General features: G+C 46.7%; 1 protein-coding gene across 1 annotated transcript in view; it reads left to right on the top strand.

Annotated features, from left to right (window-relative positions):
- Positions 1-20,388, top strand: part of LIPI (lipase I) — a 106,056-nt gene that overhangs the window by 60,078 nt on the left and 25,590 nt on the right. The window contains exon 5 of the mRNA XM_073584465.1: positions 19,251-19,340. Coding sequence (XP_073440566.1) covers positions 19,251-19,340 — 90 coding nt within the window. The remainder of the gene's footprint in view (positions 1-19,250; positions 19,341-20,388) is intronic.

Below are 20,388 nucleotides of genomic sequence, written 5' to 3'. Positions count from 1 at the left end.
CAGGCCCGACCACTGCCTTCATTGACCAATTCTCTATCTGGCTTCTTCACTTTCTTTCCACTGACATCCCCACTATCATCATGGGTGACTTCAACATCCCCACTGATACCCTTCAGTCAGCAGCCTCCAAACTCCTGTGCCTTACTTCATCTTTTGGACTTACTCAGTGGTCTTCCTCAGCCACCCACACAGACGGACATACATTAGATCTGGTCTTCACCTGCCTCTGCTCTCTATCTACTTCACCACCTCCCCTCTCTCTCTATCCGACCACCATCTATTCACTTTCTCATCCATGTCCTCCTCTCCTGTCACCCATGTCCAGCACCATGTGCATCCTCGCAGAAACCTTGCGCACCTAATGTCATGGGAAGCCTAGGTGTTATGATGAGTCACCGAAGGAGGAAAAAACAAAATACTAGCTAAGTCCAGAAAAACCAGAGAGGTTGGCAGCTATTGGATTGCAGACCCCTGAACCTATCCACAACAACTAGCAGTAGCCGTGGGGGGTTTCTACGGTGCCCTAGACCCCTCGATCACAGCCGGAGAACTACATAGCCTAAAGACAGAAAGGGGAAAAACTAAACTGCCCCAGAGCAGACCCCAAAGCAATAGGCAGTCCCCAACATATAATGACGGTGAAGCAAGATGAAAACACTAACACAGATAGAAAGATAGGTTGAGCAAATGATGGGGCCCAAGCTAACTAAATAGGACAGGATAGGAAAGCTGCTGTCTGCCATCCGCAAAAACCCTATCCAAAATGTGCCAACCGACTGACAGGAAAAACAGGCCCTGAAGTCGCTAGGCTTCAAAAGACTATATCAGCACTCAGGTATATTCTGAAGACAGAGCAAAAGATCAACAGATCAGAGACAAAAATGGAATTCAGCTCACCCCCGGCCGGGGATGGCAGAACTCCCAAAAAACAAGGCAAAACAAAACTGAAGTGTACAAAGCAGAGCAGAAAAACTTAGCTTTGAGACGCAGGAATCAAACTGGTCTCCAAGAATCCAGCAGGATCACCAGCAAGGCAGAAGGGTGTCGGCTGCCTTATATCCAGTCCTCAATTCCAGCCACCCAGTCATCATCTAGCTGCCCAGGTGTTTGGTAATCAGCCTCACTACCTTCCTTCACCAGAGGAGGGAGTTCATCAGACCTCAATGGTGAAGGGAAAAATGAACTCACAACAGTACCTCCCCCTTGAGGAGGGGTCACCGAACCCTCATCCATGCCACCAGGGCGATCCGGGTGAGCCCGATGAAAGGCACGCACCAATCTTTCGGCATGAATATCAGAGGCAGAGACCCAGGAATTATCCTCCTGACCATAACCCTTCCACTTAACCAAATACTGGAGTCTCCGTCTAGCCAGACGGGAATCCAGTATCTTCTCTACCTCATATTCCATGTTACCTTCAACCAATACAGGGTCAGGAGGTGCCACCACAGGAACTACTGGTTCAACAAACCTCTTCAACAAGGACTTATGAAACACATTATGAATTTTAAATGTGACAGGAAGAGCCAACCGAAAAGAGACCGGATTAATAATCTCCAAAATCTTGTAAGGTCCAATAAATCTAGGCTTAAACTTAGGAGAAGCCACCTTCATAGCGATATTTTTTGATGACAACCAAACCATATCACCCACCTTAAACTGAGGACCAACGGTCCTACGCCGGTTGGAAAACCGCTGGGCATTTTCCTGGGAGAGAGACAACTTATCCACTACTTGGTCCCAGATCTGGTGCATTCTCTCCACCACAGTGTCAACACCTTGGCAAGCAGAAGGCTCCACCTGCCCTGAAGAAAATCGAGGGTGAAACCCAAAGTTACAAAGAAAAGGTGACATCAAAGTGGCAGAACTAGCTCTATTATTTAAAGCAAATTCGGCCAAGGGCAAAAATGAAACCCAATCATCCTGATCGGCAGAAATAAAACATCTCAAATACGACTCCAAAGTCTGGTTTGTTCTCTCCGTCTGCCCATTGGTCTGAAGGTGAAACGCAGAGGAGAAGGACAACTGAATTCCCAGCTTGGAACAGAAAGTCCTCCAAAATCTAGACACAAACTGAACTCCTCTGTCAGATACAATGTTCTCAGGAATCCCGTGCAAGCAAACCACCTGTTGCAAAAACAAGGGCACCAACTCAGAGGAAGATGGCAACTTAGGGAGTGGTACAAGATGGACCATCTTAGAGAATCTATCACAAATCACCCAAATAACAGTCATTCTCTGAGAGACAGGCATATCAGAGATAAAATCCATTGAAATATGGGTCCATGGCCTCCTGGGCACCGGCAAAGGCATCAACAAGCCACTAGAGCGAGAACAAGGTTTAGACCGGGAGCAAGTCCCACAGGACTTCACAAAATTCCTGACATCATGAGACAAGGCGGGCCACCAAAAAGACCGACTCACCAGATCTCTAGTGCCAAAAATACCTGGATGACCAGCCAATGCAGAGCAATGAACTTCAGACATCACTCTCTTCCTCCACTGGTCAGGAACATACAACTTTCCACTGGGACAACGCTCAGGTTTGTCCTCCTGAAACTCTTCCAGAGCACATCTCAAATCGGGCGAGATGGCAGAAAGAACTACCCCCTCGCCTAAGATGGTAGCAGGCTTAGTCACAACAGGAGAATCAGCAAGGAAACTCCTAGAGAGGGTGTCTGCCTTGACATTCTTAGTGCCCGGAAGAAAAGAGACCACAAAATCAAAACGTGTGAAAAACAAGGCCCACCTAGCCTGTCTAGGATTCAAGCGCTTGGCCGACTCCAGGTAAATTAAATTCTTGTGGTCAGTAAGGACCACGACTTGGTGTTTGGCTCCCTCCAACCAATGTCTCCACTCCTCAAATGCCCATTTCATGGCCAACAGTTCCCGATTCCCCACATCATAGTTACGTTCGGATGGGGAGAAATTTCGGGAAAAGAAAGCACAAGGATTCATTTTAGATGTCACAGGATCTTTTTGGGACAACACCGCTCCTGCACCAATCTCAGAAGCGTCCACCTCCACCTGAAACGGGAGTGAGACATCAGGTTGCCGCAAAACCGGAGCAGAAGTGAATCTTCGCTTCAGCTCCTGAAAGGAAGAAACAGCCTCCGGAGACCAATTCAGCACATCAGCACCCTTCCTAGTCAAATCAGTCAATGGCTTGGCAATACCAGAAAAATTAGCTATAAATTTCCGATAAAAATTAGCAAAACCCAAAAACTTCTGGAGGGCCTTCAAAGAGGTGGGCTGAACCCAATCATAAATGGCCTGTACCTTGGCCGGGTCCATTTCAATAGTTGACGGAGACAAAATAAATCCCAAAAATGAAATCCTCTGTACCCCAAAAAGGCATTTCGATCCCTTGACATACAGGGAATTCTCCCTCAAAATCCGGAACACAGTCCGAACATGTTCCACATGAGAGTCCCAATTCTTGGAGAAGATCAAAATATCATCCAGATAGATAATCAAAAATTTATCCACAAAGTCTCGGAATATATCGTTCATGAAGCACTGGAAGACAGAAGGGGCATTAATGAGCCCAAAAGGCATCACCAGGTACTCAAAATGTCCCTCCGGAGTATTAAACGCCGTCTTCTATTCATCCCCATGCTTAATGCGAATAAGATTATACGCCCCCTGAGGTCAAGCTTGGTAAACCAGCAAGCACCTTTAACTCTGGAGAATAGATCAGAAATCAGGGGTAACGGATACTGATATTTAACCCCTTACCTACAATTGACGTAATATTCCGTCCATGTGACCATGGACCTAATTACCATGGACGGAATATTACGTCATGCCCTTTAATGCGACATCGCGACTTAAGTCGCGGTGATCGCATTAAAATGCCGATGCCATCTTACCTCAGGATAGATGGCCTCGGCATCCCGGGCAGTCTCCGCCCTGGCCCGCCCCTCTCTGAGCTGTGATTGGCTGTTCAATTCAGAACAACCAATCACAGCAACTCTCTTTGTTTCAGCCAATCAGATTGGCTGAAACAACAGGAATCTAGGCTAGGATCGAGTACCGATGTACTCGATCCTAGGACCGGTGCCTGGCAACGCCAGGCACCGGAGAAAAGCCCCCAGATTGGCGCGATCGCCGATCTAATCGATCGCGCCAATCGCAGCGCACAGCGGCGCAATATCGCCGCTGTGCCCTGCCGGTACCGGCCCGGATCGGTGCTGTAATAGCACCGATCCTAGGCCAGAGCCTAGGACAGGCCCAGTAGGGCCTGCAGGAAGTGGTTGGCGCGATCGATTAGATCGGCGATCGCGCCAGCCACAGGGCACAGCTGCGGTCACCATGTGACCGCTCTGTGCCCTGCTGATGACCTGGCCATGACCTGCCTAGGAATCGGAGCTGTGAGCTCCGATCCTAGGCAGTTACCATGGTCACCAGGCAGATCAGGGATTGGTGGGATCGATGTAATCATTCGATCCCACCAATGACAGGTCACAGCAGCGAAGTGACCGCTCTGTGACCTGCCCCCTGACCTGCCTCTGACCTGTCTAACCTGTCTGCAGGGGTCCTCACTCTAGCTGAGGATTCCTGCAGAGAGGTCGGACGCAGCAAGAGCTCCTGTGCTGGGTATTGTGGTGCCACAGCTTGTAGCATCACAATCCCTGCAGAAGAAAGAAGAAGAAGAAAGAAAACTACAACTGTAAGTGCTAATTGATCCCTGATCCCCTGCCCAATCTATCTTCACCCCCCCACCTATCTTCATTCCCCCGTCCCCCCTTTTACCCCCCTCACCCCCCTTTTACCCCCCCTCACCCCCCTTTTACCCCCTCCACCCCCCCTTTTGGCCCGCCTCCGTGTGCAGCCGCCAAGCGTTGATCGGTGACGCAGTTCACCGATCAACACTTGTGCTCGCTTTTTTTTACTCCGCACACACATCCCGTTTTTCATTTTTTTCTCCCCCCCTTGTGCCACCTAACTACAACCCTAACTGACCCCTGCCCAATCTTTCTTCATCCACCCCAATCCCCCATCCCCCTTCCCCCTATTTTTACCCCCCTCCACCCCACTTTTGCGCCACCTCCGTGCGCAGCCACCGAGCGTTGATCGGTGACGCAGTTCACCGATCAACACTCGTGCTCGCCTTTTTTCCTTCGCACACACATCCCGTTTTTCATTTTTTTCTCCCCCCCTTGTGCCACCTAACAACAACCCTAACTGACCCCTGCCCAATCTCTCTTCATCCACCCCAATCCCCCCATCCCCCACCCCCCTCCACCCCACTTTTGCGCCACCTGCCTGCCGTTTTAAATTTTTTTCTCCCCTTTTTGTGCCACGTAACTACAACCCTAACTGTTGATCCCTGTCCGATCTCTATTCATCCACCCCAATCCTCCCAGCCCCCTCTTTTTACCCCCCTTTGTGCCGTTTCCGTGTGCACATTTAGCAGCCGCTGAATTTTGATAAGTGACGCAATTCACTTATAAAAGTTCGTGCCGACTGTTTTCCATTTTTCTTTTTCACCTCCCCCCCCCTTTGAGCCACCCCTGTGCACACATCCAGCAGCCACTGAATTTTGGTAAGTGACGCCGTTCACTTACCATATCTAGGTCCTGCTGTTTTAGACTTTTTTTTCCACATTTCCTTTTAGCTTTTTCTTACAGGATAGTGTGCACCAATCACTAGCCCCCCACCACATACACAGTTATAAATAAAGTACACCCAAGCACCATATTTACACAAAAAAATGTCCCGCCCATCACGTTCCTCCCAACAGCGCTATTCAATGGAGGAGGCATATTCTTACCTTGCCTCCGACACTGATAGCGAGGATGACGATCCGACTTTTCTTTATTTTTCGGATTCTTCATCCTCTTCTTCTTCCTCTTCCCCCTCCTCATCTTCCTCCTCGGGTCCTGCGGAACCGCCACGCAGACGCTCCAGGACAGAAGATGAGGCAGCGCCCACCATGCCCGCAGCTGATTCAGCAGACCCTGTGTGGACCTCGCCCCCCGAAAATTACGAGCCACTGATTCCTGATTTTGTGGCAGAATCAGGAATCAAGTTTGACACCACCGGCCTCACAGAAATTGACTTTTTCAAAGTCTTTTTCTCTGAGGATTTTGTTAACCACATGGTGGAGCAAACTAATTTGTACGCTCGGCAATTTTTGGAGCAAAACCCGCTTTCATCCTATACTAACTGGTCTCCTGTGGACGCAGTTGAAATGACGAAGTTTTGGGGCCTGGTCCTCCACATGGGTATCCTGAAGAAGCCTGAAATTTCGCAATATTGGAGTGTTGATATTTTATACAACACTCCAGTATTCCGAATGGTCATGGCCCGGGCGCGTTTTCAGGCCATCCTCAAGTTTCTGCATTATAACGATAATGCACAGTGTCTCGCACGAGATGACCCCAACTTTGACCGTCTGTTCAAAGTTCGGCCGGTCATCGAACACTTCAACAAAAAGTTTGCTGAAGTGTACGTGCTCCAAAGGAACATCTGCGTGGACGAGTCCTTGGTCCATTTTAAGGGCAGGCTCGGATTCCGTCAATACCTGCCCAGTAAGAGGGCCAGGTACGGAATCAAACTCTATAAGCTGTGTGAGAGTACCTCAGGGTACACCCACAGGTTTAGAGTGTACGAAGGAAAGGACACCAGGATTGAACCCCCTGAGTGTCCTCCTGACCTGGGAGTGAGTGGGAAAATTGTGTGGGATTTGGTGCACCCACTGCTGGATAAAGGTTATCACCTCTACACTGATAACTTTTATACCAGTGTCCCACTCTACAAAGCCCTCTTTGCGCGAGGTACCGCAGCTTGCGGTACTGTCCGCAAAAATCAGAGAGGCCTCCCGAAGACGCTACTTGGGCAGATGCTCCGAAAAGGTGAGAGCAGGGCCCAATGTAGCGACCACCTGCTGGTGGTCAAGTACAAGGACAAGAGGGATGTCTTTCTCTTGACCACCATACACGGTGATGGCAGCGCCCTCAGCACTGTACGGGGTACCTCGGCACAGGTCAGCAAACCTGAATGTGTGCTGGGGTACAATAAAAACATGGGGGGCGTTGATCGCTCCGATCAATACCTCCAACCGTACAATGCTTTGAGAAAGGCCAAGGCGTGGTACAAAAAGCTGGTCGTGCACATCGTCCAATTGGCAATGCTCAACGCATTCCTATTGTCACAATGTGCATGCCCCAGCGATACGTCGTACCTTCAGTTTCAGGAGGTAGTGGTTAAGGCCCTGATGTTTGGCACTCTGGAAGGAGCGGGCCCCAGAACTTCCGGAACTGAAGGTGCTCGTATTGTACCAGGTCAGCATTTCCCGGGGGAGGTCCCGCAAACTGGAAAAAGAGGTAAATCGCAAAAAAGGTGCCGAGTGTGTTACAAAAACGGAATACGCAAGGACACCATTTATCAATGCGACACCTGCCCCGAAAAACCTGGCCTGTGTATGAAGGATTGCTTCAAATTGTACCACACCTCAATGCACTACTAAATTTCGTTACCGGAAACATTAGATTAGTTGGGGCACATCTAGATAAGTTCCTTGGGGGTCTAGTTTCCAAATCAATGTCACTTGTGGGTTTTTTTTACTGTTTAGGCACATCAGGGGCTCTGCAAATGGAAAATGACGCCCACAGACCATTCCATCTAAGTCTGCATTTCAAAACGTCACTCCCTTCCGACCCTGCCGTGTGCCTAAACAGTTTTTTCCCACATATGGGGTACCAGCGTACTCAGGACAAATTGGACAACAACTTTTGGGGTCCAATTTCTCCTCTTACGCTTGGGAAAATTGAAAATTGGGGACTAAACGATCATTTTTGTGGGCACAAAATAGGATTTTTTATTTTCACGCCTGGGCAGTATAAACTTTAGTGAAACACTTGGGGGTTCAAAGTTCTCACCACATATCTAGATAAGTTCCTTAGGGGGTCTAGTTTCCAAAATGGGGTCACTTGTGGGGGGTTTCTACTGTTTAACCACATCAGGGGCTCTGCAAACGGAACATGACGCCCGCAGACCATTCCATCAAAGTCTGCATTCCAAAGCGTCACTTCTTCCCTTCTGAGCCCCGACGTGTGCCCAAACAGTAGTTTTCCCCCACATATGGGGCACCAGCGTACTCAGGACAAATTGGAAAACAACTTTTGGGGTCCAATTTCTCCTCTTACGCTTGGGAAAATTGAAAATTGGGGACTAAACGATCATTTTTGTGGGCACAAAATAGGATTTTTTATTTTCACGCCTGGGCAGTATAAACTTTAGTGAAACACTTGGGGGTTCAAAGTTCTCACCACATATCTAGATAAGTTCCTTAGGGGGTCTAGTTTCCAAAATGGGGTCACTTGTGGGGGGTTTCTACTGTTTAACCACATCAGGGGCTCTGCAAACGGAACATGACGCCCGCAGACCATTCCATCAAAGTCTGCATTCCAAAGCGTCACTTCTTCCCTTCTGAGCCCCGACGTGTGCCCAAACAGTAGTTTTCCCCCACATATGGGGCACCAGCGTACTCAGGACAAATTGGAAAACAACTTTTGGGGTCCAATTTCTCCTCTTACGCTTGGGAAAATTGAAAATTGGGGACTAAACGATCATTTTTGTGGGCACAAAATAGGATTTTTTATTTTCACGCCTGGGCAGTATAAACTTTAGTGAAACACTTGGGGGTTCAAAGTTCTCACCACATATCTAGATAAGTTCCTTAGGGGGTCTAGTTTCCAAAATGGGGTCACTTGTGGGGGGTTTCTACTGTTTAACCACATCAGGGGCTCTGCAAACGGAACATGACGCCCGCAGACCATTCCATCAAAGTCTGCATTCCAAAGCGTCACTTCTTCCCTTCTGAGCACCGACGTGTGCCCAAACAGTAGTTTTCCCCCACATATGGGGCACCAGCGTACTCAGGACAAATTGGACAACAACTTTTGGGGTCCAATTTCTCCTGTTACGCTTGGGAAAATTAAAAATTGGGGACTAAACGATCATTTTTGTGGGCACAAAATAGGATTTATTATTTTCACGCCTGGGCAGTATAAACTTTAGTGAAACACTTGGGGGTTCAAAGTTCTCACCACATATCTAGTTAAGTTCCTTAGGGGGTCTAGTTTCCAAAATGGGGTCACTTGTGGGGGGTTTCCACTGTTTGAGCACATTGGGGGCTCGTCAAACGCAACATGGCGTCCAATCTCAATTCCAGCCAATTTTAGGTTGAAAAAGTCAAGCGGCGCTGCTTCCCTTCCGAGCCCTGCCGTGCGCCCAATCAGTGGTCCCCCCCACATACAGAGTATCAGCGTACTCAGGACAAATTGGACAACAACTTTTGACGTCCAATTTCTCCTTCTACCTTTGGGAAAATAAAAAATTGGGGACTAAACGATCATGTTTGTGGAAAAAATATGATTTTTTATTTTCACGCCCGGGCGTTATAAACTCCTGTAAAGCCCTAGGGGGTTCAAGGTGCTCACCACACATCTAGATAAGTTCCTTAGGGGGTCTAGTTTCCAAAATGGGGTCACTTGTGGGGGGTTTACACTGTTTGGCACATTGGGGGCTCGTCAAACGCAACATGGCGTCCAATCTCAATTCCAGCCAATTTTAGGTTGAAAAAGTCAAGCGGCGCTGCTTCCCTTCCGAGCCCTGCCGTGCGCCCAAACAGTGGTCCCCCCCACATATAGAGTATCAGCGTACTCAGGACAAATTGGACAACAACTTTTGGGGTCCAATTTCTCCTGCTACCTTTGGGAAAATAAAAAATTGGGGACTAAACGATCATGTTTGTGGAAAAAATATGATTTTTTATTTTCACGCCCGGGCGTTATAAACTCCTGTGAAGCCCCAGGGGGTTCAAGGTGCTCACCACACATCTAGATAAGTTCCTTAGGGGGTCTAGTTTCCAAAATGGGGTCACTTGTGGGGGATTCCACTGTTTGGGCACATTAGGGGCTCGTCAAACGCAACATGGCGTCCAATCTCAATTCCAGCCAATTTTAGGTTGAAAAAGTCAAGCGGCGCTGCTTCCCTTCCGAGCCCTGCCGTGCGCCCAAACAGTGGTCCCCCCCACATATAGAGTATCAGCGTACTCAGGACAAATTGGACAACAACTTTTGGGGTCCAATTTCTCCTGCTACCTTTGGGAAAATAAAAAATTGGGGACTAAACGATCATGTTTGTGGAAAAAATATGATTTTTTATTTTCACGCCCGGGCGTTATAAACTCCTGTGAAGCCCCAGGGGGTTCAAGGTGCTCACCACACATCTAGATAAGTTCCTTAGGGGGTCTAGTTTCCAAAATGGGGTCACTTGTGGGGGATTCCACTGTTTGGGCACATTAGGGGCTCGTCAAACGCAACATGGCGTCCAATCTCAATTCCAGCCAATTTTAGGTTGAAAAAGTCAAGCGGCGCTGCTTCCCTTCCGAGCCCTGCCGTGCGCCCAAACAGTGGTCCCCCCCACATATAGAGTATCAGCGTACTCAGAACAAATTGGACAACAACTTTTGGGGTCCAATTTCTCCTGCTACCTTTGGGAAAATAAAAAATTGGGGACTAAACGATCATGTTTGTGGAAAAAATATGATTTTTTATTTTCACGCCCGGGCGTTATAAACTCCTGTGAAGCCCCTGGGGGTTCAAGGTGCTCACCACACATCTAGATAAGTTCCTTAGGGGGTCTAGTTTCCAAAATGGGGTCACTTGTGGGGGGTTTCCACTGTTTGGGCACATTAGGGGCTCGTCAAACGCAACATGGCGTCCAATCTCAATTCCAGCCAATTTTAGGTTGAAAAAGTCAAGCGGCGCTGCTTCCCTTCCGAGCCCTGCCGTGCGCCCAAACAGTGGTCCCCCCCACATATAGAGTATCAGCATACTCAGGACAAATTGGACAACAACTTTTGGGGTCCAATTTCTCCTGCTACCTTTGGGAAAATAAAAAATTGGGGACTAAACGATCATGTTTGTGGAAAAAATATGATTTTTTATTTTCACGCCCGGGCGTTATAAACTCCTGTGAAGCCCCAGGGGGTTCAAGGTGCTCACCACACATCTAGATAAGTTCCTTAGGGGGTCTAGTTTCCAAAATGGGGTCACTTGTGGGGGGTTTCCACTGTTTGGGCACATTAGGGGCTCGTCAAACGCAACATGGCATCCAATCTCAATTCCAGCCAATTTTAGGTTGAAAAAGTCAAGCGGCGCTGCTTCCCTTCCGAGCCCTGCCGTGCGCCCAAACAGTGGTCCCCCCCACATATAGAGTATCAGCGTACTCAGGACAAATTGGACAACAACTTTTGGGGTCCAATTTCTCCTGCTACCTTTGGGAAAATAAAAAATTGGGGACTAAACGATCATGTTTGTGGAAAAAATATGATTTTCTATTTTCACGCCCGGGCGTTATAAACTCCTGTGAAGCCCCAGGGGGTTCAAGGTGCTCACCACACATCTAGATAAGTTCCTTAGGGGGTCTAGTTTCCAAAATGGGGTCACTTGTGGGGGGTTTCCACTGTTTGGGCACATTAGGGGCTCGTCAAACGCAACATGGCGTCCAATCTCAATTCCAGCCAATTTTAGGTTGAAAAAGTCAAGCGGCGCTGCTTCCCTTCCGAGCCCTGCCGTGCGCCCAAACAGTGGTCCCCCCCACATATAGAGTATCAGCGTACTCAGGACAAATTGGACAACAACTTTTGGGGTCCAATTTCTCCTGCTACCTTTGGGAAAATAAAAAATTGGGGACTAAACGATCATGTTTGTGGAAAAAATATGATTTTTTATTTTCACGCCCGGGCATTATAAACTCCTGTGAAGCCCCAGGGGGTTCAAGGTGCTCACCACACATCTAGATAAGTTCCTTAGGGGGTCTAGTTTCCAAAATGGGGTCACTTGTGGGGGGTTTCCACTGTTTGGGCACATTGGGGGCTCGTCAAACGCAACATGGTGTCCAATCTCAATTCCAGCCAATTTTAGGTTGAAAAAGTCAAGCGGCGCTGCTTCCCTTCCGAGCCCTGCCGTGCGCCCAAACAGTGGTCCCCCCCACATATAGAGTATCAGCGTACTCAGGACAAATTGGACAACAACTTTTGGGGTCCAATTTCTCCTGCTACCTTTGGGAAAATAAAAAATTGGGGACTAAACGATCATGTTTGTGGAAAAAATATGATTTTTTATTTTCACGCCCGGGCGTTATAAACTCCTGTGAAGCCCCAGGGGGTTCAAGGTGCTCGCCACACATCTAGATAAGTTCCTTAGGGGGTCTAGTTTCCAAAATGGGGTCAGTTGTTGGGGGTTTCCACTGTTTGGGCACATTGGGGGCTCGTCAAATGCAACATGGCGTCCAATCTCAATTCCAACCAATTTTAGGTTGAAAAAGTCAAACGGCGCTGCTTCTCTTCCGAGCCCTGCCGTGCGCCCAAACAGTGGTCCCCCCCCACATATAGGGTATCAGCGTACTCAGGACAAATTGGACAACAACTTTTGGGGTCCAATTTCTCCTGTTACCCTTGGGAAAATTAAAAAATTGTTGCTAACAGATCATTTTTGTGACTAAAAAGTTAAATGTTATTTTTTTCCTTCCATGTTGCTTCTGCTCCTGTGAAGCACTTGAATGGTAAATAATCTTCTAGAATGTAGTTTTGAGTAGCTTGAGGGGTTCAGTTTTTAGAATGGTGTCACTTTTGGGTATTTTCTGCCATATAGACCCCTCAAAGTGACTTCAAATGTGAGGTGGTCCCTAAAAAAAATGGTTTTGTAAATTTTGTTGTAAAAATGAGAAATCGCTGGTCAACTTTTAACCCTTATAACTTCCTAACAAAAAAAAATGTTGTTTCCAAATTTGTGCTGATGTAAAGTAGACATGTGGGAAATGTTATTTATTAACTATTTTCTGTCATGTAACTCTCTGGTTTAAGGTAATAAAAATTAAAACTTTGAAAATCGCAAAATATTCTAAATTTTCGCCATATTTCTGTTTTTTTCATAAATAAACGCAAGTTATAGCGAAGAAATTTTATCACTAAAGTGAAGTACAATATGTCACGAGAAAACAATGTCAGAACCGCCTAGATCCGTTGAAGCGTTCCAGAGTTATGACCTCATAAAGGGACAGTGGTCAGAATTGTAAAAATTGGCCCGGTAGTTAACGTGCAAACCACCCTTGGTAGTGAAGGGGTTAACAGTAATTTTGTTGAGGGAACGATAATCAATACAAGGCCTTAATGAACCATCCTTTTTAGCCACGAAAAAAAACCCAGCACCTAAGGGTGAAGAGGATGGTCTAATATGACCCTTCTCCAACGACTCCTTAATATAGGATCGCATAGCCTCATGCTCGGGTACAGATAAATTGAAAAGCCGACCCTTGGGGAATTTACACCCCGGGTTCAGCTCAATTGCACAGTCATAACTCCTATGAGGAGGCAAAGACGTAGACTCATTCTCACTAAATACATCATAAAAGTCAGCCAAATAGTCAGGAACATCATGTGACTGGGGAGAGGTGGAGAAAACAGGAGCATCACTAAGGGCACACCAACAACCCCAACTCACCACAGACAAAGATTTCCAATCCAGAACTGGATTATGGATTTGCAACCAGGGAAACCCCAGAACAATGGTATCATGCAAATTATGCAACACCAAAAATCTGCAATTTTCTTGATGGTCTTGGGCGACCCGCATTACCACCTGGGTCCAAAACTGAGGTTTATTCTTTGCCAAAGGAGTAGCATCAATACCCCTCAAAGGGATAGGCGTCCGCAGAGGTGTCATAGGAAATCCACAACGTTTAGCAAAATCCAAGTCCATCAGGTTCAGAGCTGCTCCCGAATCCACAAAAGCCTTGGCGGAAAATGTGGACAGGGAGCAGATCAGAGTAATTGCCAGAAGAAACTTAGGTTGAACACCACCCACAGAAAACATGTGTGCACAACGTTTCTCTCGTTTAGGGCAGACAGAAATAATATGCGAGGCATCTCCACAAAAAAACACAGCTTATTACGCCTTCTGAACTCCTTACGTTGCGCCCTAGACAAAACTCTATTACATTGCATAGGTTCAGACATTTGTTCAACAGGTGGCAAGATCTCTTGTGTAGTTTTGCGTTCACGTCAACGCCGATCCACCTGAATGGCTAATGACATAGAATCGTCCAGACCAGAGGGAACAGGAAATCCCACCATAGTATCTTTTACAGTTTCTGACAAACCCTTCCGAAAGAGGGCTGCCAAGGCACAATCATTCCAGGTAGTAAGGACCGCCCACTTTCGGAATTTTTGACAGTACAACTCTGCCGAATCCCGACCCTGGCTTAATGCCAACAGGGTCTTTTCAGCCTGATCAATAGCATTAGGTTCATCATACAACAACCCCAAGGCTTGAAAAAATTCATTCACATTATTCAGAATAGGATCATCAGGTTTCAAAGAAAACGCCCAATCCTGGGGATCGCCGCGCAGCAAAGAGATGACAATTTTAACCTGCTGCGCCGAGCTCCCCGACGAGTTAGGCTTCAAGGCAAAAAATAATTTGCAATTATTCTTGAAATTCAAGAATTTAGACCGATCCCCAAAAAACACATCAGGAGTAGGGATCTTTGGTTCAGCAGCATGTGAATGAGCAAGATAGGCGGAAATTCCCCGCACTTCAGCAGCGAGCTGCTCCACATGATCAGACAATTGCTTCATCTCAATTGAGAGAAAAATTCCCCCTACGGCCTCAGAGATATAGAGGAAAAAATATGCACAAAAAAAGAAAAAAAAATTCTGACACACTTTTTTTTTTTTTTTTACAATTCTCTCCTGCTATTGAGTACCCTAGGATCTGCGGTATGGCTGGTGATTCTGTTATGATGAGTCACCGAAGGAGGAAAAAACAAAATACTAGCTAAGTCCAGAAAAACCAGAGAGGTTGGCAGCTATCGGATTGCAGACCCCTGAACCTATCCACAACAACAAGCAGTAGCCGTGGGGGGTTCCTACGGTGCCCTAGACCCCTCGATCACAGCCGGAGAACTACATAGCCTAAAGACAGAAAGGGGAAAAACTAAACTGCCCCAGAGCAGACCCAAAAGCAATAGGCAGTCCCCAACATATAATGACGGTGAAGCAAGATGAAAACACTAACACATAGAAAGATAGGTTGAGCAAACGATGGGGCTCAAGTTAACTAAATAGGACAGGATAGGAAAGCCGCTGTCTGCCATCCGCAAAAACCCTATCCAAAATGTGCCAACCGACTGATAGGAAAAACAGGCCCTGAAGTCGCTAGGCTTCAAAAGACTATATCAGCACTCAGGTATATTCTGAAGACAGAGCAAAAAATCAACAGATCAGAGACAAAAATGGAATTCAGCTCACCCCCGGCCGGGGATGGCAGAACTCCCAAAAAACAAGGCAAAACAAAACTGAAGTGTACAAAGCAGAGCAGAAAAACTTAGCTTTGAGACGCAGGAATCAGACTGGTCTCCAAGAATCCAGCAGGATCACTAGCAAGGCAGAAGGGCGTCGGCTGCCTTATATCCAGTCCTCAATTCCAGCCACCCAGTCATCATCTTGCTGCCCAGGTGTTTGGTAATCAGCCTCACTACCTTCCTTCACCAGAGGAGGGAGTTCATCAGACCTCAACGGTGAAGGGAAAAATGAACTCACAACACCTAGGTAACTTTAGGCTGAAACCCCGGGGCCCCTGCGGAGTCCCTCAGACTAGGGGAAACCCTGTCTGTCCCTCAACCCATTGTTTACACTGAAGGTGTGCCTGCCTGTGCCTCCACCCTGTCCTTGTCTCCTGTCCAGCCCTAAGCTGAACCCACCACCCTCCACCCAGTGAGGAAACCAAACACCAGACCCCACAGATACGTATGGACAGGGATAAAGGAAACGCACCACACCGCGTACACACAGGGGAATACAGTAATGTGCAAGGGCAACCAAATAATACAACACAGGGAGGCAAAATGGCAACAATGGAATATACTACACCAGCAACCGTATGCTCCTTAGACCACCACTCCAGACCGGTATCGCTTAGCACAAGGCAAGAGCTATAGTCGGCGACGCCCATAGTCACACAGGGCAATTTAAAGACAGAGGGCGTGGCTAAGCCCTCAGCCAGAATGACAACCTGGTTAACCCAATCCAAGCCGGATGAGAAGACCAACCAGCGCCGCTGAGAACCATGTGGTAGGATGGGGTATTACCGCTGTCTGCCGGACACCCTGGTGCGAACAGTGTCCGACATGACACCTAGACACCCACACGCTCTCTGACTCTATTCTACCAATGGCATCCATATCCTCACTCCACGACACAGACAGTGCTACTGCTTCCTACAATGCCACTCTCGCTTCAGCTATTGACACGATTGCCCCTCTCGTTCATGGCAGAGTGCGACATACCAACAGACAACCCTGGCACAATAACACCACTAAAAAGCTCCAGCAATTGTCCAGGGTTGCAGAGTGGCGTTGGAAGAAAACAAATTTGCAAGACGACTTCACTGCATTCAAACAGGCAACACTCGCTTTCAAATCTTCCCTCACCTCTGCTAAACAAGCCTACTTCACAACCCTTGTATTTTCCATATCCTACAACCCCAAACAGTTATTCAAAACTTTTAACTCCCTCCTCCGTCCACCACTGCCCCCTCCAACCTCCCTCATCTCTGCTGAGGACTTTGCCACACACTTCAAAAATAAGATCGACCAAACAAGGCAAGTCTTCATTGTTCAACCACCACAACCCCTTTGTATACCAGACCAATGCCCTAACCTCCCTCTCCAACATCACTGAAGGGGCGCTTAATTGTCTCCTCTCCAAATCGCACCTCATAACCTGTCCACTCGACCATATCCCATCCCACCTCCTCCTCAACATCACCACCACTATTATTCATTCCTAACCCACCTCTTCAACCTATCACTAACTTCCGGTACCTTCCCTTCTGCTTTCAAACATGCCAAAATCATGCCTATCCTTAAAAAGCCAACCCTCGCCCCAACCACTATGTCCAGCTATCGCCCAATATCGCTGCTCCCATTTGCTTACAAACTCCTGGAGCTGCATGTCCACGCTGAACTTTCCTCCCACTTCTCATCTAACTTGCTCTTTGACAATCTACAATCTGGTTTCCACCCCCATCACTCCACTGAGACAGCTCTGACCAAAATTGCTAATGACCTACTTACAGACAAATCGAACGGACTATACTCTATACTCCTGCTTTTAGACCTGTGCTCTGTTTTCGACACATTTGACTATTGCATCCTACTACAGATCCTCTCCTACTTTGGCATCAAAGACCTCTCCCTATCCTGGATCTCCTCATACCTTTCCAACTGCACATTCAGCTTCTCCCACTTCCACACTACCTCCTTATCCCACCCTCTCTCTGTTGGAGTCCCCTAAGACTCTGTTCTAGGACCCCTACTCTTCTCAATCTATACACTTGGCCTGGGGCAACTCATAAAGTCCCATGGATCCAGTACCACCTTTATGCTGATGACACTCAGATCTACCTCTCTGGCCCAGACGTCACCTCTCTGCTGTCCAGAATCCCGGAGTGTCTATCAGCCATATCCTCTTTCTTCTCCTCTCGCTTCCTCAAACTCAATGTGGACAAATCTGAACTCATCTTTCCCTCATCTCACAGATCTTTTTTACCTGACCTATCTATCACAATTAACGACATCACGCTTTCCCCCGTACCAGAAGTCTGCTGCCTCAGAATAATCCTTGACTCTGCCCTGTCCTTCAAACCGCACATCCAAGCTCTCACTACCTCCTGTCACCTCCAGCTCAAAAATATCTCCAGAATCCATTCTTTCCTCAACCCTCAATCTGCTAAAATGCTTGTGCATGCCCTCATGATCTCCCGCCTCGACTACTGCAACATCCTTTTCTGTGGCCTCCCTGCTAACACCCTCGCACCTCTCCAGTCCATCCTTAACTCTGCTGCCTGAATAATTCATCTCTCTCTTCGCTACTCCTCCACTTTTCCCCTCTGCAAATCTCTTCACTCCTATTCCGTCAGCGTATCCAATTAAAATTACTAATACTGACCTACAAGGCCATCTATATATCTCTGAACTAATCTCCCGATACCTTCCCTCACGTAATCTCCGGTCCTCCCAAGACCTCCTTCTCTCCTCCACACTTATTCGCTCCTCACCCAGCCGCCTCCAAGACTTCTCCTGAATATCCCCCATCCTCTGGAATTCTTTGCCCTAACACGTCCGACTATCAACCACATTCGGATCCTTCAGACGGGACCTGAAAACCCACCTCTTCAGGAAAGCTTACAGCCTGCAATGACTCCGCTACTTCCTCACCACTAAAGGAGATATCGCCTCAACCAACACCGGAACTACTGCAACCCCCCAACCTACTGTCTCCTTCCCCACCATCCTATAGAAACAAAGCCCAAAAGGACAGGGTCCTCTACCCTCTGTATCAGTCGGTTATTGTTAGTTTGTTTACTGTAAGTGATATCTGTAATTTTTATGTAACCCCTTCTCATGTACAGCACCATGGAATCAATGGTGCTATATAAATAAATAATAATAATGTTGAAGCATTAATATTTCCGTACCCAGTGATGCCTCTCTGTAATGTTTCGGGGTCTCCACTCCGTGGCTGAGTTGCTGCGGTTACTTCCACTTTATTTATTTATATTACTAATTTATATAGCGCCATTTACAAGACATTATTGGGAATCCCTATCAGTATGTCATTGGAACATGGGAGGAAAGCAGAGAACCCGGAGGAAACCCACACAAACACAGGGAGATCATACAAACTCCTTACAGATGTTGTCCTTGGTGGGATTTGAACCCACAACTCCAGCGCTGCAAGGTTGCAGTGCTAACCACTGAGCCACGGTGCCACTTTGCGATAATATCACTCACAGGTGATGGGAAAATATTTAGGAGGAAAGTAATGTCATGACTTGTTACTCCTATTATTACAGGACCGTCCTGATAATCAGAGAGTGGTTTAGAATGTCATGAAGGAGTGAGTGAAAAAACAGAAATTGATGATTGAGAGAAGTGTCTCAATAGTTTTGTCCATGTAGTGTACATTTTAGAGGTTATTTCAGGAGTGATTTGTCACTTCATATTGATGTTAATCTGATTCAGTGTTCACACTACATTAATACTTTACATGGACTTGATTTATATAGCTGAAGCAACGGAATTGGGCCAACTGTTTGGCCCCGTGCTCCATAATCCTGTATTATGCATGTAATAATAATCTGTCACATTTTTTTCCTTTTTCTCTTTTACAGCTCTAGGTTATCGGGAGAGTTTAGGACATATTGATTTCTACCCAAATGGAGGAACGGATCAGCCCGGTTGTCCTAAAACCATATTATCTGGTAAATCTATTTGCTGACTATAATCCCCCAAAAGACAAGAATGAAAGGGGTTGTCCTCTACTTGGACAACTCCTTTTCAGTCTGTTTTCCCTTTTTAAAACAATAACACCTACAGTATACTCGCCTCTGGTGGCGGCGGCGGCGTTCCAACAGTATCGGCAGCAGATCTCACTTCCTTCTGATGTATATGATTTGTCCGTATGAGAGGAGAGTAAAGCCAGCGCTGATTGGATGCAGGAATCAAGTGACCTAACAATACATGATCCTCGGGAAAGCTAGCGCCGACACTGCTGGAATGCCACCAGAATCAGAGGCATGTATAGGACTTATATTATAAGGGATTGAGCAGGGGTTGTCCATGTTAAAATGACCACATTACATTGTATTTAGGTACAACATTCTTTATATGTTTATATTGATCAGATCTGATTTTCTGCATAGACATGGGGCAGATGAATTCCACAGCAGCTTTATTTTTGGCAGATCAGTTTAAGCAATGGAAGCTCTTTTTGCTTTGGAGCACAAATATTTTTTTAAGCAGTTTTAATAAAAGAGGACAGAAGAATTATTGTATAAAATTAGAATTTATTAATTTGGGCATCTTTAAAAAATAGAAATGATGTTTAAGGGTGGAAACTCACTTTTAAGGTTTTCAGTGCCTTTGACAACATTTTTAATTGATTAATGTTTGTGCCAAAAAAGACTTGTGTTACTGCTTTTCTAGTTTATGCCTATTTCAATAAATGACTGTCTATATATTCTGACGGCAATCATCATATCTATGAGCACTCTTCTGGCGCAATTAGATGTCAATTATTATATATGATTACAATATTGCTAATATATGCCATCGCTTTGTGATCAACGGTGATTCATCTCTGGGACGCCTCCTGATCCTGAGACATATTGGAATGGGGTTTAATGGAAACCAGAATTTCTCCACCTAAATTTCCTTCTGTCTTCTATCTTGATTGGCAAGACATGCATCATAATGCCAGGTTTGACCTCTACTTCTGGGGCTGGGCCCTACTCTCATCTGTGTGGTTCT

Source organism: Dendrobates tinctorius, unplaced genomic scaffold, assembly GCF_039654945.1.
Source record: "Dendrobates tinctorius isolate UK_male_01 unplaced genomic scaffold, ASM3965494v1 ptg000084l, whole genome shotgun sequence".
Taxonomy (NCBI): Eukaryota; Metazoa; Chordata; class Amphibia; order Anura; family Dendrobatidae; genus Dendrobates; species Dendrobates tinctorius.
This window is presented reverse-complemented; position numbering and strand designations above follow the sequence as displayed.